The 27,179-nt window shown below is 39.4% G+C and overlaps 4 protein-coding genes and 1 pseudogene across 11 annotated transcripts in view; 4 read left to right on the forward strand and 1 right to left on the reverse strand.

The window, feature by feature from the left end:
- The first annotated feature begins 559 nt into the window (after positions 1 to 559).
- On the forward strand, positions 560 to 12,746 carry LOC104811004 (myosin-17). The gene is made up of 39 exons (XM_010537518.1): positions 560 to 907; positions 2,430 to 2,558; positions 2,812 to 2,955; positions 3,085 to 3,230; positions 3,314 to 3,470; positions 3,609 to 3,667; positions 4,019 to 4,178; positions 4,272 to 4,421; positions 4,509 to 4,645; positions 4,732 to 4,878; positions 5,029 to 5,130; positions 5,217 to 5,274; positions 5,362 to 5,463; positions 5,594 to 5,631; positions 5,816 to 5,942; positions 6,106 to 6,276; positions 6,602 to 6,733; positions 6,838 to 6,947; positions 7,119 to 7,179; positions 7,538 to 7,715; positions 7,953 to 8,158; positions 8,286 to 8,405; positions 8,507 to 8,605; positions 8,736 to 8,957; positions 9,147 to 9,286; positions 9,411 to 9,528; positions 9,638 to 9,688; positions 9,775 to 9,846; positions 9,927 to 10,097; positions 10,208 to 10,363; positions 10,447 to 10,653; positions 10,810 to 10,947; positions 11,063 to 11,133; positions 11,230 to 11,329; positions 11,429 to 11,485; positions 11,578 to 11,634; positions 11,735 to 11,815; positions 11,955 to 12,037; positions 12,143 to 12,746. Exons 1-39 carry the CDS (start codon positions 905 to 907, stop codon positions 12,264 to 12,266), a joined length of 4,584 nt encoding a protein of 1,527 aa, XP_010535820.1. The 5' UTR covers positions 560 to 904; the 3' UTR covers positions 12,267 to 12,746.
- Positions 12,747 to 13,183: 437 nt separating this feature from the next.
- LOC104811009 lies at positions 13,184 to 13,987 on the forward strand. The gene has a single exon (XM_010537538.1). The coding sequence runs from the start codon at positions 13,213 to 13,215 to the stop codon at positions 13,822 to 13,824; it is 612 nt and encodes a 203-aa protein (XP_010535840.1). The 5' UTR covers positions 13,184 to 13,212; the 3' UTR covers positions 13,825 to 13,987.
- A 1,442-nt stretch (positions 13,988 to 15,429) lies between these two features.
- On the forward strand, positions 15,430 to 17,166 carry LOC104811008 (annotated as a pseudogene).
- LOC104811007 (SNF2 domain-containing protein CLASSY 2-like) lies at positions 17,131 to 24,359 on the forward strand. Of its 8 annotated transcripts, none has more exons than XM_010537523.2 (7): positions 17,131 to 17,169; positions 18,412 to 18,465; positions 19,523 to 19,617; positions 20,023 to 20,285; positions 20,477 to 21,934; positions 22,036 to 22,173; positions 22,277 to 24,359. In XM_010537523.2, exons 3-7 carry the CDS (start codon positions 19,569 to 19,571, stop codon positions 24,206 to 24,208), a joined length of 3,840 nt encoding a protein of 1,279 aa, XP_010535825.1. In that variant the 5' UTR covers positions 17,131 to 17,169; positions 18,412 to 18,465; positions 19,523 to 19,568; the 3' UTR covers positions 24,209 to 24,359. The 8 variants fall into 8 exon arrangements, with proteins under 8 accessions (XP_010535825.1, XP_010535832.1, XP_010535833.1 ...); XM_010537530.2 differs by lacking the exon at positions 17,131 to 17,169 and adding an exon at positions 18,200 to 18,250 and having other exon boundaries at positions 22,277 to 24,208; XM_010537531.2 differs by lacking the exon at positions 17,131 to 17,169 and adding an exon at positions 18,228 to 18,255 and having other exon boundaries at positions 22,277 to 24,208.
- A 988-nt stretch (positions 24,360 to 25,347) lies between these two features.
- The window catches only part of LOC104811011 (monogalactosyldiacylglycerol synthase 2, chloroplastic), a 2,685-nt gene continuing 853 nt past the window's right edge, over positions 25,348 to 27,179 (reverse strand). The window contains 7 exon segments of the mRNA XM_010537539.1: positions 25,348 to 25,844; positions 25,919 to 25,993; positions 26,100 to 26,162; positions 26,276 to 26,500; positions 26,593 to 26,734; positions 26,841 to 27,002; positions 27,140 to 27,179. The exon segment at positions 27,140 to 27,179 is cut by the window's right edge and continues 4 nt beyond it. Of these exon segments, the coding sequence (XP_010535841.1) occupies positions 25,584 to 25,844; positions 25,919 to 25,993; positions 26,100 to 26,162; positions 26,276 to 26,500; positions 26,593 to 26,734; positions 26,841 to 27,002; positions 27,140 to 27,179 (968 nt within the window). The 3' untranslated portion in view covers positions 25,348 to 25,583.

A 27,179-nucleotide genomic window follows, 5' to 3' on the forward strand; every position in this document is an offset into this window, starting at 1 on the left:
CCACCATGGAAAAAAATTAGACAGTACTAAGATAGATATTTCAGTTTTATATGTACAAAACTGAATTATTAACATTTAATCCTATCCGTATCCAATACACTTTTTTAAAAAGAAAAATTAATTGATTTTAACTTTTAAAATAAATTAACTAAACCACAAAAAGATGGATAGAGATGAAGACCGTACTAATGTTTTAATATGCTCGAAAACTAAATCTAATCACAATAAAATAGATATAATTAACCAAATAAAAAAAAACAGAACCGAAAAGAATTAAAGAAATTTAATCATAAAACAATGGCATGCGACTGTAAAAAACATCAAGTCAAAGGGTAAAGACAAAACGTATTCTTAATTTTTATTTTTACCAACGATCTCTCAGCGTTGTCGGCTTGCGTTTCAAAGGAGATGATCGGTTGTGGCGACCACGAATGTCCAACTCAGACCGGCCTCCGCCTCCGAGTGGAGCCCACTCCCCGCATTATTATTTTTAAAATTATTTTAAAAACCATTAAAATGTTCTAGAGAGAGACTGGCACAGCTCAAAAGACGAAATAAAAAACTCGAGGGGAGAGAGAAAAAGCTATACTACAACCTTTGTTCATCACCTGTTTGCAAGGTTTTTCTAGAGAGAGAAAGAATTCCGATTCAACTTCTAGAGAGAGAAATTCCGAATCTTTTCCCGTCACCTGTGTTGTCTGCTTGTTCCCAAGCTCCGATCTCCGACATCTGCTCTGTTGACTTGTTTGGTGGGCTTCTGAGGTTAACGGCGACGAAATCGGTCCTTCTGGTCTCCGATCTGAAACGCCTCGTCGCCCGACTCAGTGAGTCAGGGTTACGCAATTCGGTATTGCTTGGATGAGTTAGAGAACAAGAGGAGATATTCCCCGGGAAAGGATTTATCATGGTAATCTTTACAAGCTTAGCATTTTTTTTTGTTTTCTTCCGATTGCTTCTGCTGTTTTTTGTTGCACGAGTTTTATGGATTGAATCTTTGGATTCTTTGGGATAAAGGAAAAGTTTTTCATTCTGATTTAGTGTTCGTTGGTGGAGATCTTTTTGTTCGATGTATATTTCGATGTCGATCCATTGATCGACTTCTTGTCGAACTTATTGTTGTGGGAAAATGACAAGCGTGCGATTCTTGTTAGCCTTCTAGCCAGATTTGATCTTTTAGGGAAAATGAAAAAAGAAAAGAAAAAGAAAATTCAGGTTCTTGAGTTCTCGTCAGATGATGATGATGATGATGATAATGAAATGGTTGCCAGTGAGATTGAATCCCAATGTTAGTTTATAAGTTGATGCATAAGAGAGTTTGGCAGCAGAAAGAATGAATGACGCCTAAAATTATAGTTTTCTCCTTTGATGCATTGAATTGAGGTTTGATTCGGGATCCAATTCTTTGGTTCGATTTAGGACATTGACGGCAATCGGTTAATCTAAAACTTAGGAATTCATTTTTTTTTTCGAAGTAGCAGTAGCAGTACATTTGAGATTTGCTCAGCGGCTTTATGATTCTAGACACTCCAATTTCTATTATTAGTTTCTCTGCTGGACCTGCTTAAGACATTCAATTTAATAATGAGGTCCTATAATCTTCTATTATTAGATTTTTTATGCTTTTTTCATTGGGTTTGGCAAAGAACAGGCACATAAATTCCATTGTAGTTTAGTCATTCATAGCAAGGAAGAGTTTAAAACTCAAGAACGAATGACTCTTGGTCCTAAGAAAACCAAGAAAGCCAATTCAGGAGAAAAAAGGGCCAACATGAAAATATGTAACTTATTTATTGGCTTGGAAAGTACTAGCAGTGCATGCCATGTTTTTTCTATGTGCATATGGAATTCTTTGTGTCCAGAAGGTTAAATCTTCGTTTGTGTTGATTTTGACGTTTCTGTTATCATGTTACTTGTTACTGGATATATTTAATCACCTCATTGATATCGGTATTATTTCCTAAAAAATATCGGTTCCAGTAGATTCCTTGTTATTTGTTTGTTCCTCAGTGCATTTTTTTATACGCATTTAAATTTACTAAATTCAAAGAGCTCCGAAATAACCTTTGCTAAATCAGCAAAGCAATGAAAACCCGGAAGATGCCTGCTGGAGATAACCGGCGGTCTCTCTTATTGTTGGCAAGTGGTCAATCTTATTGTGCTTAGTATATCAGACCTAAACTGTAACATTCAATTCTTATAGCCAAATGAATTGCGGTCCTTCAGTCACAGGATCCATACAAAACTCATGCAAAACATTTTTCAAAGTTTTTTCTTATTCATTAAATTTGTCCTATATAAATTTTATTTTAACATCTTTGTGGCGGTTGCTACATCTATTGCTAAGCAGAATGCTTGAATCCATGACATGACAAAACAACTAATATTCAGTTCTTACGTCTAACATATTTTACCCTTATATTTCTCTGCAGACCGGTCCAGTCAACATAATAGTTGGCTCTCATGTTTGGGTTGAAGATTCACAAGTAGCATGGATTGATGGCGAAGTTGTCAAAATCAATGGTGAAGAACTTCATGTAAAAACCACAAATGGGAAGAATGTAAGTTGTCTATCCAGTAATGTTGTCTCTGGGATGAGGTTATTTTGGACAAGGTTTCTGTTTATGTTTTTGTATGCCTCGAACACAATGGCTTGAACACTTTATCCTAACCCTGCGGTATATGAGTTTCTTGTTAGGCGGTCACTTCTTTCTCCTGTCAAAGTTTATTTCACATGCATAACCCTGCGGTATATTATATAACGACAATCCGTATAGCATATTGTGATTATTGATAAGCGAAATTTAATGGCAGGTTGTGGCAAATATCTCAAAAGTATTTCCAAAGGATACAGAGGCCCCCCCTGGGGGTGTTGATGACATGACAAAGCTCTCTTATTTACATGAGCCAGGCGTTTTGCATAACTTGGCCATGAGATATGAGCTGAATGAAATTTATGTAAGTTTTTCTGCAGCTACTTTTAAAATTTTTTACAAGTTATGCTGGAATATACTTTCGAAACTTGCATTTTGAATCATGAGGACGATAACAGCATTCTTGATGATTGTTTCTCTCATGACTCTGCAGACTTATACTGGAAACATTTTGATTGCTGTAAATCCATTCCAAAGGTTACCGCATCTATATGATACTCATATGATGGAGCAATATAAAGGAGCAGGCTTTGGGGAGTTAAGTCCCCATGTTTTTGCAATTGCAGAGGTCGCTTTCAGGTAATTATTGCTGTTGATTCCATCGGTGGAAACCCTAGAGATTTTGCATTTTCCCCATGCTGATGTATTACTAATGTGTGCAGGGCAATGATCAACGAGGGCAAGAGCAACTCAATTTTGGTAAGTGGGGAAAGTGGTGCAGGTAAGACTGAGACCACAAAGATGCTTATGCGTTACCTTGCTTACCTTGGAGGTCGATCGGGTGTTGAAGGAAGGACAGTTGAACAGCAAGTTCTGGAGGTGAGTCCGTAAACTCTTGCATGTTTCTCATGAAGAGGAGGACAAGCCTCTGTATTAATTGTATAGCTATCACGATGCTATCAGTGATAAAGTTAATAACCTCGTTTAACTGCTCCAATTTTGTCATTGGTTATACAGTCAAATCCAGTTCTTGAAGCTTTTGGCAATGCGAAAACTGTTAGGAACAACAACTCGAGGTATGTGTATGCTCATCCTTAGTAGAAATCCTTCTTGGCCTTTTTATGGATCTGCACATTCACATGGTTCAGAGCTTTTTAAATTTTTGGTTGATTAGTACCTGAAAAACCCAGCAAACCAGTTGTGTTATATAGCAGCAATGCAAATGAAATCTGAGCTACATCGTGTTAATTTTATGGCATATTGATTTGTTTCCGGTACCAATTGAGCTATTGTGCTATGGTCATGCAATTGGTTACTATATTCTAGAGTTGCATTGTTTTGAGTTCTACTTGGTGGAAAAGCTGCTAACACAGATCTGTCCTCTAATTACGGATTTCCTTTTTTGTTGTTCTGGAATCAAAATGTAGTCGATTTGGAAAGTTTGTTGAGATTCAATTTGACAAAAGTGGGAGGATATCTGGAGCAGCTGTTCGAACATATCTGTTGGAAAGATCTCGAGTCTGTCAGATTTCGGACCCTGAAAGAAATTACCACTGCTTTTACCTTCTGTGTGCTGCCCCTCCCGAGGTAATTCTACTTCACTGGTGGATGATGAATACGCGTTTTTAGTGGCACACTGCTGAAATGAACGGGGATTGTTGATACTCTTCAAATGTGCAGGAACGAGAAAAGTTCAAGTTGGGTGACCCACAATCATACCACTACCTAAATCAATCGAAGTATTATAAGCTTGATGGAGTTGATGATACCGAGGAATACCTTGCTACGAGAAGAGCAATGGATATTGTCGGCATCAGTGAGGAAGAACAGGTAAGCCTTCCATTTTGTCTTTTTTTAAGAATGACATGCTTTCTGCTGTAAAATATCTTGTTGATTATTCTGGTAAATTCCTCTCAGGATGCAATTTTTAGAGTTGTTGCTGCAATCCTGCATCTAGGTAACGTTGAATTTGCGAAAGGACCAGAGGTGGACTCTTCGGTCCTGAAGGATGAGAAATCAAGATTCCATCTTAATACAGTGGCGGAGCTTCTTAAGTAAGTACTACTTATTTGCTTGATCTTGATTCCTGTCTATTTCTTTATTGTACCCCTTATGCTCTACAGCTTATTTATATTAATAGGTGTGATGTAAAGAGCTTGGAAGACGCTTTAATAAAACGTGTAATGGTGACACCCGAAGAGGTTATCACGAGAACCCTTGATCCCGATTCAGCACTGGGTAGCAGGGATGCCTTAGCTAAAACCACCTATTCTCGATTATTTGATTGGTATGCAAAGAAAGACCTTATTCTCTTTTAAAATTGTATGTTCATACTAGAACACATGCCCCGGAAAATGTGTCAATGTTTTGGTTTATCCTTCAGCAACAAAGCTGGTCAACAATTCCGACTTGTAGATTGTGACAACCTCTTTTGCAGGCTTGTGGAGAAAATCAACAGTTCGATTGGGCAAGATCCGAACTCCAAGACAATAATTGGAGTTCTTGATATCTATGGTTTTGAAAGCTTTAAGATCAACAGGTAAACTGTAGCTTGCAGAAAATTTCCCTGGATAACATTTACGTAGAGCAAAACTAAATTTTACGTGGTTGTTTCTTTCTCGTCAGTTTTGAGCAATTTTGTATCAATTTCACCAATGAAAAGCTGCAACAGCATTTCAACCAGGTCAGTTAGCTTCTAACTACGTAGCATTTTTATAAGTTTTTGTGACGTTTTACTTGATATTGACGTACAATAATTGTTTGTTTGCAGCATGTCTTTAAAATGGAACAAGAAGAGTATACCAAAGAAGAAATCAACTGGAGTTACATAGAATTTGTTGATAACCAGGATGTGTTAGATCTCATTGAGAAGGTGGCCTACTGTTTCCTAACTAATTATATTCATAATGCAGTTATTCTACTGTTGTTTCTTGCAAATTATGCTTCTTTCTACATATGTGTATTTGTAATGCAAGTGTGTTTACCCGGTGAATATTTTTCAGAAACCTGGAGGAGTCATTGCCCTTTTAGATGAAGCATGGTATGCAGCTACATTTTTCCTACTGAGCTTTTTGGGTTTATTTCTTTTGAACAGAAGATAATCTGCAGCTTTATTGAAAGAATTCTTCACTCATTACATATCCATTACTTTTTCAGTGGTCTGAACTAATTTGTTTAGGTTGGCTCAGATCAGATTTATATCTGATGTTCATTTCTTTTCGCAGTATGTTTCCAAAGTCAACACATGAAACATTTGCTCAGAAATTGTATCAAACATTCAAAAACAGCAAGCGGTTTAGCAAGCCAAAGCTATCTCGTACCAGCTTTACAATATCACATTATGCTGGAGAGGTAACAATCTCTTGTATACTTACAAGATTATACCCCGATGCAAATCATTGGGACAAGGTTATCAATAAGAGTTTTTGTTGTGTGAAAACAAAGTTTTAAAAAGAATTTATTTGTTCAGTTTATATATTTCCTGTTCACATACCTTTTTCTTTTTCTTGAACAGGTACCCTATCAGGCCGACCTGTTCCTCGACAAGAACAAAGATTATGTGGTGGCAGAACATCAGGACCTCTTGACAGCTTCCAGCTGTTCTTTCGTAGCAGGTTTATTTCCTCGTCTTCCAGAAGAAACATCAAATAAAACCAAATTTTCTTCCATCGGGTCACGTTTTAAGGTATAGTTCTTTTATAAACCGAGTTCTCCGCTCTTTCGAACATTATTTCCATATACCATGCTAGTCCACTAGAGATTTAAGGAATTATAATTGATGCTTGAGACAAATTATCACAATAAGTGGTCTGTACTCTGTAGATAGTGGACTTAACTGTAACGTTTGAGTCCTGAGTGCTTGGCAGAGGACCTATGTATCAAGCTGATACAACATTGACTTCTTTTGTACATTGTGGTGTTTTATGGGGTGGCTTCCTCCATTTGACGTCAAGTTTTCATCCAGACAGTTTATCTTTCGCTAACACTAACAGCTCTTTGTCAAATTCTAGCTTCAACTTCAATCTTTGATGGAGACGCTTAGTTCAACTGAGCCTCACTACATTAGATGTGTGAAGCCAAACAATGTACTTAAGCCGGCAATCTTTGAGAATGTAAACGTGATTCAACAGTTACGTTGTGGTGTAAGTATATAGACTTTCCCTCTCCGTGTTTGAATAATCATGGTATATAGCATCTTAGACCTGTTCAAACCTAAGCATAATAACCGTTCTTAATTTTTGTTAAGGGTGTTCTGGAAGCAATAAGAATCAGTTGTGCAGGGTATCCCACTAAGAGGACATTTTATGAGTTTCTCAATCGTTTTGGTGTTCTTGCTCCAGAAGTTTTGGAGGGAAAGTAAGTTTCTGATTGTGCAATTTCTCTTTTCTCGTGATTTCATGTTATCTGTTGATTCATCCTCATCACGGTACACGGTTATATTTTGTTGCTTTGCTTGCAATTTTCTCTTTGTAACATATGGTTTGAGCCTTCTTCTTTATATCTGTGATTGTTCCTTGTTCTATGCAGTTATGATGACAAGGTTGCTTGCAGAATGCTTCTGGATAAGATGGGATTAAAGGGTTATGAAGTAAGTCATGCTTCGTTTATTTACTCAATCATCAGTTCAGGTGTTGGATAAACTTCGATACACCACCCCAAACAATTATGAACATAAAATCTAAATTAATGTCTGCTATAATTTCAAAGACCGAAAAGGACGAGGAAAAAGGGTGAAAGAAAAAAAGAAAGGGAGTTCTCCATCCTACCGATGTTCTCGTACTTGTGCAGTGTAAATGGAAGCGGTTTCATACCTCGTTCGAAAACAATCATTATGAAGCGGTTTCATACCTCGTTCTTGAAAAACCTGCTCCTAAATCCACTTTTGACATGTTTGAGCATGGGATTAGGTATGATATGTAATTTATCTAACAATCCTCGCATTGCAGATAGGGAAGACAAAGGTCTTCCTGAGAGCTGGGCAGATGGCCGAGTTGGATTCACGAAGAGCAGAGGTGCTTGGAAATGCAGCAAGGAGAATCCAAAGACAAATCCGTACTTATATTGCACGCAAAGAATTCCTTGCTCTACGTGGAGCTGCAATTGTTTTACAGTCGAATTGCCGAGGTATCGTCATTTACTTTTTTGCTTTATTGTTTTTTTCTTATAGCTGCATAAAATATTGGATACAGAATTTTTGAATCTTTCCTCTGACAAACCATCAAAATCGTGCAGTACTGTGGTTTTTCTGGGATTTTTGTACTGCAAATTTTTGCAAACATGTGGATATGATCATATTTATATTTTAACTCAGTATTTGGAAGATTCTGATTGGTAACTTTGAAATCTCTTATTTGATGCAAGGAAAACTGGCCTGCAACCTTTACGAGCAAATGAGGCGTAAAGCGGCAGCTGTGAAGATCCAGAAGAACTTCAGAAGACATGTAGAGAGAACATCATATGTACGAGTTAGACAATCAGCCATAATGGTCCAAACAGCTCTAAGAGGAATGGTTGCTCGCAATGAATTCAGATTCAGAAAGCAAACAAAGGCTGCTACTATTATTCAGGTCCTAACATGAAGCTCTTTTTGATCCATCCTTGTTTTCTTTCATTAAGAAATCGGAAAACGTGGTTCTCCATGTGAAAAATGTTCCTCAGAATCAGAAATCTTACTGTTTTTGTGTTGCATATTAGGCTCGTCTTCGTACCCATCTGGCATATTCTTACTACAAGAAACTTCAACGGGCTGCTGTTTTTTCACAATGTGGCTGGAGGAGAAGGGTTGCCCGACGAGAACTCAGGAAGCTGAAGATGGTCAGGATATATCTCTTGACAGTTTCTAAACAATTTTTTGTGGCAGATTTTCACATTGTCTAGAGGATATCGGATTGACCTTTCTAATGAAATTGATTCAGGCTGCGCGTGAAACTGGAGCTCTTAAGGAGGCGAAAGACAAGCTTGAAAAGCGGGTTGAGGAACTGACATGGCGTCTGCAATTAGAAAAGCGTCAGAGAGTAAGCTATATTCATTTAAATTCTAGTCGGGTATATCCTGTGGCATTCCTACTAACATAAAAACGGGTAGCGAGTTTGATCTGATATAAAGAATTCTGATTTTCTTCGCTATAAACTCTTTGGCATATAGACTGAGCTGGAAGAGGCAAAGGCCCAAGAAGTTGCAAAACTGGAGGAGACTTTGCAAGCAATGCAGTTGCAAGTCGAAGAAGCAAACACTGCTGTGATTAGAGAACGCGAGGCTGCAAGGAAGGCTATTGAAGAAGCACCTCCAGTTGTGAAGGAGACTCCGGTATTGGTCGAGGATACTGAAAAAATCAATTCATTAACCGCAGAGGTGGAGGGTCTGAAGGTATATATTCTTTTGCCTTGGACCACCCCTGAATTTTTTACTTCCAAAGTTACTGAATATGCAACAATGATGTCTGTTCTACAGAGAGTGGTTTGAAAACGGTCCGTGACTATTAATTTAATGTGTTCCATGATACTTGCTCTTAATTTTGTTTTCCAAATATGTTGGCTAATGTTATCTTTTACACAGACTTTGCTGCAATCAGAACGGCAAGAAGCTGAAAACTTGAAAAAGGCTTTCGCTGATGCAGAGGCCAAGAATATGGAGCTGGCCAGAAAACTGGAAGATGCTGCTAAAAAAGCAGATCAGCTTCAAGAATCAGTACAAAGGTCAGTATCCCGTTGTAGATGAAGGATGGAGAATATGTAACTCTTGCTTTTCGTTTTCTAAAGCAGATTGGATTTTATACGTGCTCTTCAAGACCTCTGAAAGTCTGTTTGCTTTGTTGTTTAGATTGGAAGAGAAACTTTCTAATTCGGAATCAGAGAATCAAGTGCTCCGTCAACAAGCACTTGCTATTTCACCAACCAGCAGAACTATGGCTGTACGATCAAAGACGATGATTCTACAGGTACGGACAGTGTAGGAACTATTTTTTTTTTCATTTTTGTTTTTGGCTTTATGTATAAGTAAGCTTGCAAAAGACATGTTTCATTTATGATTTTGTTCACGATTTGCAGAGAACTCCGGAGAATGGAAATCTTCTTAATGGTGAAACAAAAACTACACCGGTAAGGGAAACTCCTTCTAAAACAAATTGTATGTTCAGAAAGGAGGCAAAGATATTGTGTTTATATGTTCTGTATATTTGTCTCAGGACACGGCTCTTGCTGTGCGGGAGCCAGAGTCTGAGGAGAAACCACAGAAGCATCTGAATGAAAAACAACAGGTAACACTGTCTGTCCAAATCAATAAATAACGAGATACCGTTCTTTGCAGTCTTGTATATCATCCATTTTTGTTATTCAGGAGAACCAGGATCTACTCATCAAGTGTATCTCGCAAAACCTAGGATACTCGGGGGGCAAGCCTGTTGCTGCTTGTGTCATATATAAATGTCTCCTTCAATGGAGATCATTTGAAGTCGAAAGAACAAGTGTGTTTGACCGTATCATTCAAACAATAGCTTCTTCCATAGAAGTAAGTTCTTCCCAATTAGAAGGATTTCACTACAGAGTACCATCACATTTTATATTGCTCGTTTCTGACCATCTGCATCTGTAACATCGAGAATGTTTGGCCTCTTACAGGTTCCAGATAACAATGATGTCTTAACATACTGGTTGTCAAATTCGGCTACGTTGCTTTTGCTGCTCCAACGAACTCTCAAAGCCACTGGGGCAGCTAGTTTGACACCACAGAGACGAAGAACAACTTCAGCTTCCCTTTTCGGGAGGATGTCACAAGTAAACAGCTGCAACATGCTTTACGTTTTTTTTTCTCAATCTCTGCTCTTCTCACGTGGTTTTTTTTTTGTACAATTCGATAGGGATTAAGGGGATCTCCACAAAGTTCTGGACTCTCATTTTTGAATAGTCGAGGGCTTAGCAAGCTTGACGACCTGAGACAAGTCGAAGCAAAGTACCCTGCTTTGCTTTTCAAGCAGCAACTTACGGCTTTCCTCGAGAAGATATATGGGATGGTCAGAGATAATCTCAAGAAAGAGATTTCTCCTCTTCTCGGGTTATGTATACAGGTAATCTCTTTGTGTGGTTTTCCGTTCATACAGCAGTTCCGGGAAAGAAAGGCGATAAGCTAGTGGGGGATATAACGCCTGAACATTTCAGATGAATCTTTGTAATGTAATTCATTATTTTGTGAGTTTAATGAAATTCATTTTTACACGAAACAGGCACCAAGGACGTCACGGGCAAGTCTGGTGAAAGGACGAGCACAAGCAAATGCGGTTGCTCAACAAGCTCTTATCGCACATTGGCAAAGTATTGTGAAAAGCCTAAACAGTTACTTGACAATAATGAAAGCGAACTTTGTAAGTCGGAAAAAGGCCTTTTACGGTTATTAAGATTCTCTATTAGGGCATTAAACGATCATTAGATTCTCCATTAGTGCATTAAATGATCATATCGAATGTTTTTGTGTTGCAGGTTCCTCCCTTCTTAGTCCATAAAATATTCACACAGATATTTTCCTTCATCAATGTTCAGCTTTTCAACAGGCAAAGTTCCATTTTCCATCTCTCTGTCTCTGCACTTATCTTTTTTTCATTCTCGTGTGGATGAATTTAACTTCTGTTATAAACCCGCCCGTGCAGTCTTCTTCTACGTCGTGAATGTTGCTCATTCAGCAACGGGGAGTATGTTAAAGCAGGCTTGGCTGAATTAGAGCAATGGTGCCGAGAGGCAACCGAAGAGGTATAAGTGTAACTCATTTTTACGTCCTTCCTCCACATCGCTGTAACATTTTCATGTCTTTTTAATCGTAAATTTTCGGGGTGTTTTTGTTTTTTGCAGTATGCTGGCTCGGCATGGGATGAGTTGAAGCATATTAGACAAGCTGTTGGTTTCCTGGTAAATTTTATGCCCTCTGCTTTCACTCTCTTGACGTCTTATAAAAATTGTGTTTTGGCTTTAGTTTAGTTTCTTTCGGTTTCTCTGCTCAGGTCATTCATCAAAAGCCGAAAAAGACATTAGATGAAATAACGAGAGACCTCTGCCCGGTATTCTCATCCTCTCTCTTCTACTCGTTCAAGTCGTCCTTCCTCGATTCACTCTTTATTTTCTTTGAAATGACATCAAATTCTGCTGCGTTTCGGTTAGGTCCTAAGTATACAGCAGCTATACAGAATCAGCACGATGTATTGGGACGACAAATATGGCACGCATAGTGTCTCTTCCGATGTAAGTATCGCCTGACAAGAAAAAAAAACGGTTTTTTTCTCCAGTGGGTCATAGTAAAACTTCTAAAATACAACTAAAGATTCAATCTTTTGTCGGTAATATTACTATTAACTGTTTTGTCCGATCTCCGAAACCATAGGTTATTGCAAACATGAGAGTCATGATGACGGAGGATTCCAACAATGCAGTCAGCAGTTCTTTCCTCTTGGACGACGACTCCAGGTATACTTCTTTTTCTCGTACTCGTACTTTCCGTCTTATACCTTTCGATTTCATGCCGCGTTCCATTCCTTCTCTCAACACTCTGAGCAACCGATCGAAATGCAGCATCCCCTTCACGGTGGAAGACATATCAAAATCGATGCAACAAGTTGATATAAACGACGTCGACCCTCCTCAGCTCGTCCGGGAAAACTCGGGTTTCGGTTTCTTACTCACACGCAAGGAATAGGACAAGGAAATGCCGTCCAGACAAGACCTACAAAGCTCGGCATCTCCCGTGCTGCATATACAGACAGTAAAAACGCGTAATTCCTTTCTGTGTATATTATTCGTTTCCGCTCCATTTTTTTCCCTTGTCGAACTCGATCTCCTTGTCGAGAGGCCGAGTTGATTTTTCATTCTTTTAAACCGCCGCCGTCGTTATCGGAGACGACGAGGGCATTGTCGCCATTGGGGTGGTGATGATGAAGGAGGTGCAAGAAAAGATACCATAGAAGAAGCTCTGCAACTTTAGTGGTTTTCTGAGAATCTTCCCTGCACAAAGCGCGGAAGTTTTCTTCTTTCATTTTTTTTTATTTTGATGATTTTGTATTTTTTTGGGTCACAATGGTATGGTTTTTTTTTTAATTTTTTTGTTGGTTTGTGGTTGTGTTTTTGTAGTTTTGGGAAAATCGTGATGAAGGAATATAGATTGTTTTTTTTTTCTTCACTTTTTTTTTTAAAAATGTAAAAATTTAAATGTGCATTATATGACCTATTGAAAGTTTGATTTTTTTTTCCTTAAAATACTGAAAAATAGAAAAGTAAAATATACACCTCTTTGCTTAATTTATCAAAAGGATTTATAAATTATGTTTTTGTGCGAATATTCTACTTTTGTTTTCGTTAAAAATTAGATTTTTCTCGGAATTCAGTAATTCATCATTGCGGTCCAATTGTTTATGATTATATTATTTATATTATTTTTCAAAATCGTAGGACCTTTTTAATTTTATTTCCGTTGAGATATGTTCATACAAAAACAAAATACAGAAGCCTACAAATTTCAAACTCTCATAATAGCCGTTACGCTTTTTCTCCAACGGCCACATTCCGCGTCTTCTCTATTTAAACTATCAAAGCCCAATTTTTTTTCAAAAAACTTCAAACCCAGACAACCACAAAAAAAAAAAAAAATGGCGGCGTCGACAACAGTCCTGAGAAAGTCATGTTCTTTCCCAAACATCCTCGTAACATGTCTGAATCTCACTCTCCTCTTCCTCTCCCTCTTCTCTGTCCCACCCATCGTTCTTCTCAGAAACCCTCCGCGCCCGCTCGGTCTCGCCATCCTCGCCATCGCTCTAATCTCTTTCCTCTCTTCTCTCGCCGGTCTCATTCCGTGCATTTCCCACTCGTTCTTCGTCTATCGTCTGACCCTTCTCTCGTCACTGCTGGTGGGTCAGTTTCTGACCGTCGTAGCGTTGTTCACTAGAGAAAGGCAGTGCCTTTCCGCGCTGAAATCGATTCGGGACCCGAGAGAGGCGAAAGCGTTGGTGAGATTTGAATGCGTGGTTTTCATGGCGATGGTTCTGGTTCAGATCATGGTTCTGGTGACGAGTTGGGTGTTGCATTGTATCTGGGTGAGGGAATTCAAAGGGTTCGAGGCCGAAAAATCCGCGTCTATGGCTCGGAAATACAGCGGACGGGTTGCTACGGTCGAAGAAGGGTTCGTACCGGAGGGTATGGATCTCGAAGACAAGAAGACGGGCAAACACGTGAAGTGGGTGAAAACGGATTTTGAAGGTTAACAAGTATTTAGAGATTGATATCGGGATATATGCGACAACGATTCATATATGCAAATACATTGCTGTATCTCTACTGTGTATGTGTATATATGTTTGTATATGTATATGTTTTTGTTTGTTCAATGAATTTGTTGGGTCACTGAAATGGTGGCTATTCGTTTGAGATTTTTTTTTTTTGCAGATTCAATTACACAAGTAGCTTAACAGACCTAAGGGTAAAATTGTCCAAATAAATCCAAAAATTGGGTAACGGTCGAAAACCCCAAGATTTTAATTTTTTTTAAAATAAATAATACATTTTGAATTCGTTTTTTACTTGCGATTTTCCAAAGCGATGCACGACCAGGCCCATTAACTGGGTAAGTCCATTATCAAGCTGAGGCCCAAATCTGGCCTTTGGCTTTCATCTTTGATCTAGCGTACATGCCAAATGCGGACTCGTAAGCAGAATTTTGATGTCTGGGGTGTTCCGTCGTGGATGATGTTTCGATGTTCGTGTTCCGTTTTTTTCGATGGTTTGAATCCGATTACCATCTTGATTTCTCGATCGTTTTCAATCGTTCAAGTGATTGCCCCCTTCCCCCTTCTTCTTCAGTTAACTTGGATTTGTTCGTGTGAGTTTTTTTTTTTGGTTTTGAGCAGAAACAATGAGCAATCTGATGGGATGATTTCAGGGGAAGGGAAATAGTGACCTAGGAAGAGCTCTACAATGGAAGCTTGTGTGAACTGAAGAAGAAGAAAAAGTATTGGACGACGAAGGGGACACAGAGAAGAGAACAATGAAGTGGTACTTTGTCGCTGCATTTCTGACCATTCTCACGAGCTCTCAGGTTCGGATCCAAATCCTATGTTATTCTTAGTTAAACCTGTCGCTGGTTACGTTATCAAGCTCAGAGTTCGAGTTCGTTTTCTGTCTCATGAGTGGTGATACTGTCTGCCACAGCTTCTGCATGAATCATGTTGCAGAAGTGTTGTTTGCAAGTTACCGTAGTTTTCATGGCTTGGAGGAGTAATATGATGAAAATGATATGTTTTGTGCAATGCATTGGAAATATAAGACTCAGCACAATGGGATGTTCCAATGGGTGTTTATTGAGATTTTCTGGATCCATATCTTTCCATGGTGGCTAGTTTTTCCAAGTTCATGCTTTATTGAATAGGATTTGATTCTGCATGTATCAGTTTGTCCTTGTGACTTAGGTGGAGAAGCATAAACTGAAACATACATAATCACAAGTGTATTGATGCTTTATTGAGATTTCGGGTTCATATCTTTCAGCGGTGGCTAGTTTTTCTAGTCCAAGCTTTATGAATAGGATTGATTATGTATGTTTCGGTTTGTGCTTGCGTTTTGGTGGAGAAGATGGAATTGCGTGATTTGATCGAACATTCGATATAAATGTAGGAGTTTAGTGGTTGTTACCAAGGGAAACATAGAGGGGTTTTGAGTTATAGCATTTGGATGGAAAATCATCTGTCTTTGTTTCCGGATTGGGTTTGAGGTTGATTTCAGAAAATAAGATGGGAGATTTGCTTTCCAAATCGTTGATTTCTTTCCATCTATCACCGTGTCTCGGGGAATTTTAACAACTCTTTCTCAAAGTGATGGAGGTTATAAGTATGACTATGGAACCGTGCTGAGCTTTTTAAGGTAATTTTTTTTGTCCTGATAAGCCAATTTATCTGTTAAAATAAATTTATAACTAATGATTGGATTTGTGTTACTTCAAATGCAACTGGTTTCTAGTTTACTTCTCTGGAGAGAGATTCAGACATCTCCCTCATCAACGATAACTACGGAATGGAAGAGTGTGCGCTTATCTGTCGTTCCTTCCATCATATCTCTAATCCATAACAACGTGCAATTCGCTACATTAACCTATGTGGACACCTCAACTTATAATCAGATAATGGGTAATTTGAAGATTTGTCACCCCCGGAATACTATTTAGGTGTGTGCCTCGTCCTTTCCTCTTGGTATTATCCCATACAAGGAAAAAACCCGACAATATTAAAATGGTTTTGTTTCCATTCTGTCAATTGCCTTTTAGGTTTAGCGGTTTTTTCCTAATCGGTTGCTAATTTATGTTATTCTTAAAGAGGAAATTGTCTACTCTTCAGTGGATGGCAACTAGCTGTTGGGACAACTACCAGTCAGGTGATGTGCTACCGATTACATTCATCTTAAAATGTATATGATATTGTCCCTTTATCGGTTGTACTGGTTTTGGACAATGATGTTTGTAGATAAATGGAACACCGAGTTTATATCACGAGAAAACTTATGATACCACATCTTATGATAAAAAGGATTGAAATTTTTCGTTTGTCCTTTTATTTTAGGTTAAGGGTTGTGGAGAAGCTTCATGTGATTCCTTATTCACGGCATCGATTCAAGGGTACATGTTGGGCTGCCTCTTAGCTGGTTTGTGGCTCTGGCAGGCATCTACATAGAGTTTCTAATGAAGAGAAACAATGACAACTTGTACTCGCAAAATTTGCAATTATATACGTAGGTATCTATCTATCTCTTCTTTCACATTAAATTTTCTTTCTCATGCCAAAAGTATTCTACTTGGACTCTGATAGGTTTGAGAAATCTGTCAAGGCGTTTTCCCATTCTTGAGGACTCCGGGAAATCATGAACGATGTTTGAGATTCGTTCTTCCTCCCGTTCTTGCATGGTGTGACTATATATTATTCTCTGTTTTTTCCAGGTTTGGTTCACTCTTTAACGCCACCCGTCTTCTGGCAGATGATTTCAGACTTGGGATTGAAAAGGGTCCGTGGTGGCAGCGTCTCTTCGATGGGTATGCGCCACTACATGGATGGTGGTTCTGAATCTCGGATCCACCAGCTTACCCGTCTCTCGGTTAATGAAGTATGCCGACAATATTGTAAAGGTAACTAACTCATTGGATAATCAAACCGCGTGAGAGAGAGATATAGAGTTCATATAATCACGAGAAAGTTTATCAAACCTCTTATGGGTTTTCTTGCTCGTTCTTCAAGGTTTGTTCTACATCAATGGCGATGCTGCTGACAATGGTTGCGTCTATATATCTTTTCAACTTTCAACCTACGATGCAGGTACGTATTATCTTCTCATATTATACGTATATACTTACGCATATATGTTTTTTCCCCAATATCTTACCATGGTTGCGTCTACATATACAGCTTTTCTTGGGTATAATCATATGCATGATGTCGCTCCATATGTACTTCGCTTCTCCTCGCTTGCTCGTGGAATTGCTGGCGGCAACGGAAGCTTGTTCCGACACATTAAAAAATGTCATTGTCGAGACGAGGACAGATTCATTATCAGATTCAACAACTTAAAAGGTTAGTTCTGCCAAGTAGGGGTGGGTGGTCATTATGATTATTAAAAACCCCAAAAACGATAGGGTGTCAATAAGGTCGGGCCGGCCCTAGCCCACACTTAGTCCAAGGGTTTCGGATTCGGGCTTGGGTCGACCCGGATTGTTTGGGCTTAAATAACAAATCTCGAAGTCCGGTCCTATTGATTTCGGGCTTGGCCCCGTCCGCTAAATTTACTCTTTAAAATTTATTTATTTTTTTTAAATTCGGGCTTTCAGACCCGGTCCGAAGTCCGATCTGGTCCGATCCAAAAAACCCAAAAAGTTTCGGACCTAAATATCTCATTTCAAAGCCCGCTATTTTTTGGGTTAAGCCGGACTCGTACCAAAATTGACACCCTGCAAAAACCCTCGTGACTTCATTCTTTAATTCAATTGGTGTAGAATTCGAAAAATTAATGTATTACTAGTAATGTTATATCCTCCTACAATTTTGTCTACAAATCCTTTTACAAATTTTATTGGACCATTTAAAAAAGTATTTCTTTTTTATTTAACTTTACTTTTAATATATTAAGCATTATATCCTAATTCCTCGTTTATAATCTTTAAATTCTAAATTGTAAACTAATTCCAGAGTTTAGAATATAGTCTAGAATTTAAGATTTCTCGATTTAGAATTTAAGATTTGATTGTTTAGAATTCGTTTAGAATTTAAAATCTAGCATTTTAAAAAAATAAAATTTAGAATTTAGATTTGAGTAAAAAATGTAGGTGCAGGAGATGTAATATAAGATTACTCGTACCTATTTTATTTTTTAGATTAAAAAAATTCACATGAATTTCCTCTGAAATTCCATAAATTTCTGTATAAATACATTTACTATGTGGACCCCATATATAAGATCAAATCTTTGCCGTTGAATTTATAGTAAAGGATCAAGAGGAATCAACCCCATGTCCTCTTAAATGACCAAACTACCCTTCCTTAACCCCCAATTCTCTCTTTAGTTCGTGCACTCACTCCCTTTTCGTTGTCAATCTCCTCTTTCTCTCTCTGAACGAATCCATGCAAAAAGTTACACAGTCCCCGAGATTCTCAGACTGTTGCGTATTGAATTCTCCGCCCTTTTCCGCTGTCTTTTTCGTGCATTCATCTTTTCAATCGATTCATTGCCTCGAATTGTGGAGTGGTCAGTTAAAAAATCGTCGTTTTTCTCAACTTTTTCATCAACTTGACCTCTGTTTGTTACTTTCTCGTACTCAGATTGTTTCACGAGGACCTGGGTCTGCATTCGACAATCGGAATCTGTTCTTACAGGTGATTTTCATCAGAGACTCTTGTCTGAGTCTGATCATTGGTTAACGTTTCATGCGTATCTGTGATTGTTTTCCATCTGGGTTTTGCTTGTTCTTCATTGGGTTCTCTGTTTTTTAGATGATGATTCATGATCATGGTGATGAAAATGATGTTTTTTTAGTCAGACCCAAATCATTTTGTTGATTTTTTATTGTTTTGCATCTGAAAAAGACATCTGTGTTTCGTCGATCGAACCGAGAAACTGTTTTTTGACAGAGTAACATAATGATTCAGACAGCTTACATGTTTGGGTTTTTTTTACTAATTCTTGTTCGAATGCCTAGTATATTCCCTTCCCCAGCACTCCCACTAGATGGGAATACGAATTGGGTTGGTCTTTTTTTATTAAGAGTAATTCTTGGTTTGAACTTTCGTCGCTTGTTTGATCGGGTTCAGACAAGCTTAGATGATGATGATGGTGGCATTGATGATGTTGGTGCTGATGTTCTACAGTAGAATCAGATGAAAGAGGGCGAAGCAACAAACAGTCTAAGAAGTCTAAGCGGGGTTTGCTTAATCTAATAAAATATATTCATTCGTAATTACTTTATTCAAATGGGTAGTACGGGGTTTTGTGACTGTTTTTTCACGTCGTAGAATCAGATCAATCCATCTACTTAAGTTGTGTGAAACTAAAACCCATGAATGTTACATGGAGCAACAGCTAAACCAGACATGTGAAAGACTAAAAACTACATGACGTAAAAACCATTTTCCTATAATCTTGGAGCAGAACGTTAGGTAGATGCCAATGAGTTGATAAATCAGTAGTTATATAGATGTATTCCTGACTATTAGGGTTCCATAACTGGCTGCTCTAAATTAATTTGTTGATTTTTAGGTTTTACGTTAACGACCTTTTTCGATAAATCCTGAAAGAGAATAAAGTTTTCATTCAACGTTTCTTTAACTGGTAGGCTTAGTTTCTGTTTCTGGTAAAAGTTTGAGCTGATACCAAGAAGTGAATACATCTGTTTTGTTGCACGGTTGATGCGTCGATATCTCCACGTAATTGCAGGATTGTTGGTGGAAATAATAACGATTGATCGAGAAAAGGATAAGAAATGAAGAAAAGGCTTCTTTATCAGTCGAAACATCCATTTGATCCATGTTGTAAGTTCTTGAAAACGTTTCCCTTTTTCCGATATTATTTTTCGCCGGTGATTATATGCTGATTTAGGAGTTCGGAATGTTGTGAATGCACACCTAAAGTTTCGGATTGTTGTCCTAAAACAACTCATAGACCTGTTCTGTCATGACTTGAGTTAAGCAGTTCTTGATCATGTTCTTACTTTGGTTTTTTCATCGTAAAAGTTATTTCCACTGTTAGAATCTTTCCGCCAGCAAGTGAGTTGCTCCTAGAATAGTAGAAACTCAATTTTTTCGATAAATTGTGAAATTAGTTTTTCGAAATTATGCAAATGGCCTTCTACCCGAGAATTCATTGAAAGATATTTTAAACTCAAACCATTTTTTTTATGATCAATCTCGTTTATTTACTGGAGTTCGTGTTGGCAGCTTTCGAGGCGTTCTGCTCGGGAACATGGAAGGGTGTGGATCACTTAAAGATCGAGGACGGGATGATGGCGATGCATTTCTCGGATAACGGGTATATGATAGACGGAAAACGCGCTTTCCAGAGGCTCCGTTTAAGGTCAAGAAGGGCGAATTTGGTCGACTGTACCTGCTTTCTAAGGCCCGGTATTGATGTTTGTGTTCTGTATCCTGTCCGGAGAATAGGCATTTCTGACAAAGAAACTCTGGAACATGACCTTGAACCGGTTTGCCCCGCTACAATTTCTTGATATAGTTTTAAGTTTCGAAATTTCTTCAATTCTGTTTCAAATTTCAATGCATGGTCGTGATGAAACTGATTAGAAACTTCACAGACTTCATGTTCGAGATCATCATTTTCTCGGGTGGAATATGTTCAATTTCGATACTAAATCTCCCAATGTTTTCTTAAGTGTAGGTTTGGGTCGATGCTAAGATCGTTTCGATAGAGAGGAATCCCCATGAATCCGAATGCTCGTGCAAGTTTTACATCAACATATACATCGATCAAGGCTGCATCGGGTCGGAGAAGGTAAGAATGAATCGAGATCCTGTAATTGTCGGCCTAAATCATATTTCCATCCTCCAGAAGTTTTTCAAGCAACAGAGCGAGGACCGACCTTACAGGTGGCACTTCTCCGAGGATTGTCCTTTGCTCGTGAAAACAAGGCTAACGTTAGGCAAGTTCTTGCCCGACCTTTCGTGGTTACTCGTCGCATCAGTCATGAAACGGATTTCGTTTCACATAAGAACGATCCGAGAGAAGCTAGTTTACCAGATTATAACCGATAACGAATACGGCGAAGGAAGTAGTTCTATGCATGCTGTGAATTTCACAGTGCAGAATGGCGTTTCGTTATCTAAAGTTGTCGAATTCAACCCTGCGGATACGGTTGAGGAGGAAACCGAAAGTCCCATCGTTAAGCAAGAAACCGATCTTTACCCTTACGACGGGGTAATAGAGCTACGTCGGTCCAAAAGAAGAAATGTAAGGCCGGATAGATTCTTGGGCTGCAGTCTTGATTCAAATGAAGGTTGGATTCGGATGATGCCATATCGGTATAACAAATGGAGTATAGACGAGGAAGATATCGAGTATGATGTCGAGGATGATGACGAGGATGGAGAGGATGACGATGATTTGTATGTGCCATTGTCGCATTTGTTCGGGAAAAAGGGAAGAGCTCCTCAAGAACGGGACAAGGGAAACACGAAAGCGTCGAGTAAGGACAAGAAAGGACGGATTCTGCTACTGGAAGGTCGGGAGAAAACGAAGAACACGGGAAGAATGTATGGCCGGAGAGAAGGTAAGTCCGAACTTTCGATGATTCCTTTCACTCCGACGTTCGAACCCATACCTCTCGAGCAGTTTGGTCTCAATGCCGATTCTTGGGGTGGTGGTTTCTCGAGGAGTAATTATATGGAAGCGATAGATAAGTATCGTAGTAAAGCTGTGAAGCATGGGAAAAAACTGATGTCTGATTTGGAAGAAATGGAATCTGATCTGTGTTGGAAAGGCAGCATCGGGAAATCGGTTCAGAGAAGAAAATCGCATTCCCGCTCCATAGTTCTGAAAACAGACGATATCGACGGGCCAAAGATCCATACAAAGAAAACGTTAAGTGCGGGTGCTTATAATAAGCTGATCGATTCGTATATGAAGAACATTGATTCGACGATTGCTGCTAAGGACGAGCCAACTAATGTTGTTGAGCAGTGGGAAGAGTTGAAGAAGGTGAAAGCGTCCTCGAAACAGAATGGAGAAAACGACGAAACCTCGAGTGAGGAAGACGATGGAGAGACATCGGAGAATGAGATGTTGTGGAGAGAAATGGAACTTTGCTTGGCTTCGAGTTACATCCTCGATGACAATGAGGTATGCTCTTTTCGAACTTTGATATCCTAAAACTATACAAACCCATTGGGTTAACTTGTTGCAGCTGTCTGTTTAATCTGAGTCCGGAACTGGAATTTCAGGCGAGAGTTGACAACGAGGCGATCCAAAAATCGAACGGGGGCTGCGAACACGATTATCGACTGGATGAAGAAATCGGGCTACTGTGCAGGTTATGCGGACACATCAAAACAGAGATAAAACATGTTTCCGCACCTTTTGTAAGTTAAAAACCCTTTGATGCGAAAACATTACTGATAACTGATTTCATCACTTTTCCGTCGAATTAACAAACTCTTCCGTGTCATGGTTTCGTTTCTGCAGGCCGAACATAAGAAATGGACCACCGAGAAAAAGCAGATCGATGAAGATGATATCAGGACGACCAATGTAGGGCAAGACAGGAACACCGAGGATCTGAATATGTCCGCTGATCACGCTTCATCCTCGGAGTTACCCTTGGGAGAAGAAAACGACAATGTCTGGTCGCTGATACCCGAACTTAAAAGAAAATTGCATTTGCACCAAAAACGAGCTTTCGAGTTTCTATGGAGAAACCTCGCAGGGGCCATGGTACCTGCGGAAATGGACCCGAGCTCGGATAATATTGGTGGCTGCGTGATATCTCATTCCCCTGGGGCTGGGAAAACTTTCCTGATCATCGCTTTCCTCGCTAGCTACTTGAAGCTTTTTCCGGGCAAGAGACCGTTAGTTCTTGCCCCGAAGACAACCTTGTACACATGGTACAAAGAGTTCATCAAGTGGGAAATTCCGGTACCGGTGCATCTGATCCACGGTCGGAGAACCTACTGCGTTTTGAAGCAGAACCCGATTCCGATCAAAGGTTTCCCGAAACCGAGCCAAGACGTAATGCATGTTCTGGACTGCTTAGACAAGATACAGAAATGGCACTCTAATCCGAGCGTTCTCGTCATGGGATACTCGTCGTTTCAGACATTGATGAGGGAGGATTCGAAGTTAGCTCACCGGAAATACATGGCTAAGGTGTTGAGAGAGAGCCCGGGGCTACTGGTTCTAGACGAGGGGCACAACCCGAGAAGCACAAAATCGAGATTACGCAAGGCGTTGATGAAAGTCGATACCGATTTACGGATACTGCTTTCGGGTACGTTGTTTCAGAACAATTTTTGCGAGTACTTCAACACGCTTTGCTTGGCTAGACCCAAGTTTGTTCATGAGATTCTAATGGAGTTAGACCAGAAATTCAAGACCAACCAAGGTGTGAACAAAGCTCCTCACTTGCTGGAGAACCGAGCTCGGAAATTCTTCCTCGATATCATTGCCAAGAAGATCGATTCGAGCGTCGGAGAGGAACGGCATCAGGGTCTGAACATGTTGCGGAACATGACCAATGGTTTCATCGATGTTTACGAAGGAAACGGGAGCGGAGATGTACTCCCGGGTTTGCAGATATACACGTTGTTGATGAATTCCACCGATGTACAGCATCGGGTTTTGATGAAGCTTCAGAACATAATGTCGACCTTCCATGGATACCCCCTCGAGCTCGAGCTTCTGATAACGTTAGCAGCTATTCATCCATGGCTGATAAAAACGTCGACCTGCGTCAGCAAATTCTTCAACCCTCAAGAACTCGCAGACATCGAGAGGCTCAAGTACGACGCGAAGAAAGGGTCGAAGGTCATGTTCGTGCTAAACCTCGTCTTCCGGGTGGTTAAACGAGAGAAAATATTGATCTTTTGCCACAACATTGCCCCGATCAACCTGTTCCTCGAGCTATTCGAGAACGTTTTCCGGTGGCGGAGAGGTCGAGAGATCTTGACACTGACGGGAGATCTGGAGCTCTTCGAGAGAGGAAGGGTCATCGACAAGTTCGAAGAACCGGGCGGGACGGCACGTGTGTTGCTTGCCTCGATCACGGCTTGCGCGGAAGGCATCAGCCTGACCGCTGCTTCTCGGGTCATCATGCTGGATTCGGAGTGGAACCCTTCGAAGACGAAGCAAGCCATAGCTCGAGCTTTCAGGCCGGGACAGCAAAAGGTCGTGTACGTCTACCAACTCTTGGCCCGGGGGACGCTCGAGGAAGACAAGTACAGGAGAACGACGTGGAACGAGTGGGTGTCGAGTATGATTTTCAGCGAGGAATTCGTGGAGGACCCGTCGTTGTGGCAAGCCGAGAAGATCGAAGACGACGTTCTCAGAGAGATCGTGGAGGAAGATAGAGTGAAATCGTTCCATATGATCATGAAGAACGAGAAGGCTTCCACTGGTTGAAGTGTTTCGGACAAGAAGATGTCAGTAAACACTGCTTGTTGTGTAATGTAATAATATATGGAACCAACTCCCTGTTTCTGTGAAATAAATAAGTTGTAGGATCGGAGAATATTAAAAAAAAATAAGCATTTAGGTTAATGCAATTCCCCCGTATCATTTGCAACAAAAAAAAAAAAGCGGAAAATTGCTATTTTCTTGCATATGTATGATTCTTTTTGCTTTCATTATTCATTTTACGGATTTTAAATTTTCTTTGTTTAGAATTTATATCACTTTAATTCCATAAATGCATGCATGCATGTTTATATAGTAATAACATGAACGTAAAGAAACACTATAACGTGAAATACACTAGAGCATCCAGAGGGTTTCCCAGCCAATTACTCTTTTATTACGATTATTAAGGGCAAAAGAGTAATTGGCCAGGAAATCCTCTGGGTGTAAAGAAACACTATCACGTGCAGTTCAGGTGATCGTCTTCTCCATTTCAAACCCTCAACCCATGGAATAGAGAGATCGCGTTTTTTCTTTTATGTTAATCTGTAAATTCTCAGAGAGAAAAAAAAAGAGCGACTGTATCTGTAACCCTGAAAAGAGAGTTAGTGAATTGCGCGTGTTTACAAATTAATCTGTTTTATATATTCGTAAATGATTGCAAGAACTGAATTTCATCTTTTATTACGAAATTCGCTTGAATATTTGAATAATTGTGTAATTATAATGAAATTTTCTCGGGAGGACAAAACCATTTTTATATGATTTGGGAAATTAAATTTGATAGTTTGACCAGGTAGGATGGAGAAAATTACTCGGATATTTGAATAATTCGAATTTGTTAATCGAAATTATATTTAAATTGGGTTTGGATCTCATGATTTCACATAATTACAAAAATACCTTATTTATTCATTAAAATTTACAAAAGTCACAAAATTATCCTAATTGTTTTACAAAATACCTTGACATATATATATATATATATAACACCAATTTCTAATATAAATATGTTCCTTTTTTTTATTGAAAATCAGAAAATCCAATAATATTTATTTATGATACAATATTCGAATAATATTATAGAACTCTTATTAGATACTTATTTTAATAAATACTTGAACAAAAAATGGTCACAAGACAAATAGCTAGAAAGAAATAAAATTACACCAAATTACCAAAAAAAAACAATTTAAAAAAAAACAGACTCAAACAAAATCTTGCAACACAGAGACCTCAATCTTCCTAAATCTCAAAAACCTTTAGGACAAAAGAAGGATTTAGAATAGACAAAATAAAGAAACTGCACACATATTACATATACATATACGCATGTATATATGTATGTATGTATGTATACATATATATGCATAGGCACTAGCTAGACTAAGCTAGCAAAAGAAGAGGTAAGAGTGTAAGAGACATTAGCGAGGGGGCCGCGTTGCTCAGAAAGCTCATGAATGTCTTTGACAATGTCGAAGACAGCTTCAGGCTGCGCCAATTTTCTTGCGTTCTCAGCCATTTCCTTCAGCTCCTCCGTCTTTGTGCTGAACCATTCGCTCACTATCCTCGCCGTCTCGTTCGGGCTTCGGGTGAAAACTCCTGCACCGTTCTCCACCACGTACGGCACGTTTCCCTTCTCCTGTTTCCGGTTTTTTGCGGTTTTAGGGAGTTTTCGATATGGATAATTGGATTCAAGAATCGATAGAAACCGACCTGTCCCGGGATGTAATCGTTCAAGATGATTGGAAGAGACCTTATCAATGCTTCGGCTATTGTTCCAGGACCTGCCTGTGAGGACATTTTCAGATTGAACAAACGGACGAATGCGGCGTGAATAAGTGATGAAGACAAGAAGATATGAAAAGGGTTTTTTTTCGGGATCATTGTTTCGTACTTTTGTAATGATGCAGTCACAGGCTCCCATCCATTTCTCCATTTGGGTCTCGAAACCTCGAACCTGTCGTGTCCGAAATACCCGAGTTTATTCGTTTTCGGAACGTTTTGGGGAAGAAAGCTTTCGGATTCTCGATTCTTGAGATAAGATTTGATACTTAGAGTAGAGATTGTTACCTTAACAGGGATCTTCCATTCCATTGCTTCTAAAGTCGAGACCAGCCCTTTGTTCCGGCCACATATGATGATCATTTGCCCGATCGGCTTGCCGTTTTCTTTGTCATACAATGATTCCCCGAGAGCTTTCGCAGTTTTTTTCACCGGACCCATTCCTTCACCTCCTCCCATCAACAGAACCGCACGAAGATCAGGATCCATATCGAGCTCTTTTCTTAACTCGTCCTATATCAAACCACAAATATGTTATGAGAAGATTCGGATTGAACAAGAAATCACTCGTTATCCTCACTCGCGTATTTGTATATATAACCCACCTTGACAAGAACCGCCCGTGCGAAAGATGGCCTCACTGGCAACCCAAAAACGCGGATTTGTGAATCCTCGAGGCCGTCGACTGACGCCCTTTTGGCCACTTCGCTTGAAGGGCAGTAGCATCTATTGACGCCGGGATGAAACCTACATAGAATCTTGGTTCTTGAGATTGATCAATCTGTAAGAATCTTACAAGTGACAAAATTTTCAGACATAATAAGAGAACGAAATAATAGGATCGCTGGCAAACCATGTAGGATGGCAGGTGTTGAGATCGGTGATGACGGTGACGAAGAGGACTCTCTTCTGAAGTCCTTGCCATTTGAGAACCCACACAGGAATGTGTTGCATCAGAGGATGAACGCTTATGATGATCTCCGGCTTGTACTCCATTAGTCCCGCCTCTACTTCCCTTTGAAACATCGAAAAACACCCTCAGATTCCCGACTTTATACAGTCACTGGCTTGGACCGTAAATTCTATCGTTTGGAGCAATCGAAATCATATCGAAGAAGAGAGAATGATATATATATATATACATATACATACTTGGCGTAGTAAGCGGCAATTGCGGCAAGATAGCAGGAAT

Source organism: Tarenaya hassleriana, unplaced genomic scaffold, assembly GCF_000463585.1.
Source record: "Tarenaya hassleriana unplaced genomic scaffold, ASM46358v1 Cleome19, whole genome shotgun sequence".
Lineage (NCBI taxonomy): Eukaryota > Viridiplantae > Streptophyta > Magnoliopsida > Brassicales > Cleomaceae > Tarenaya > Tarenaya hassleriana.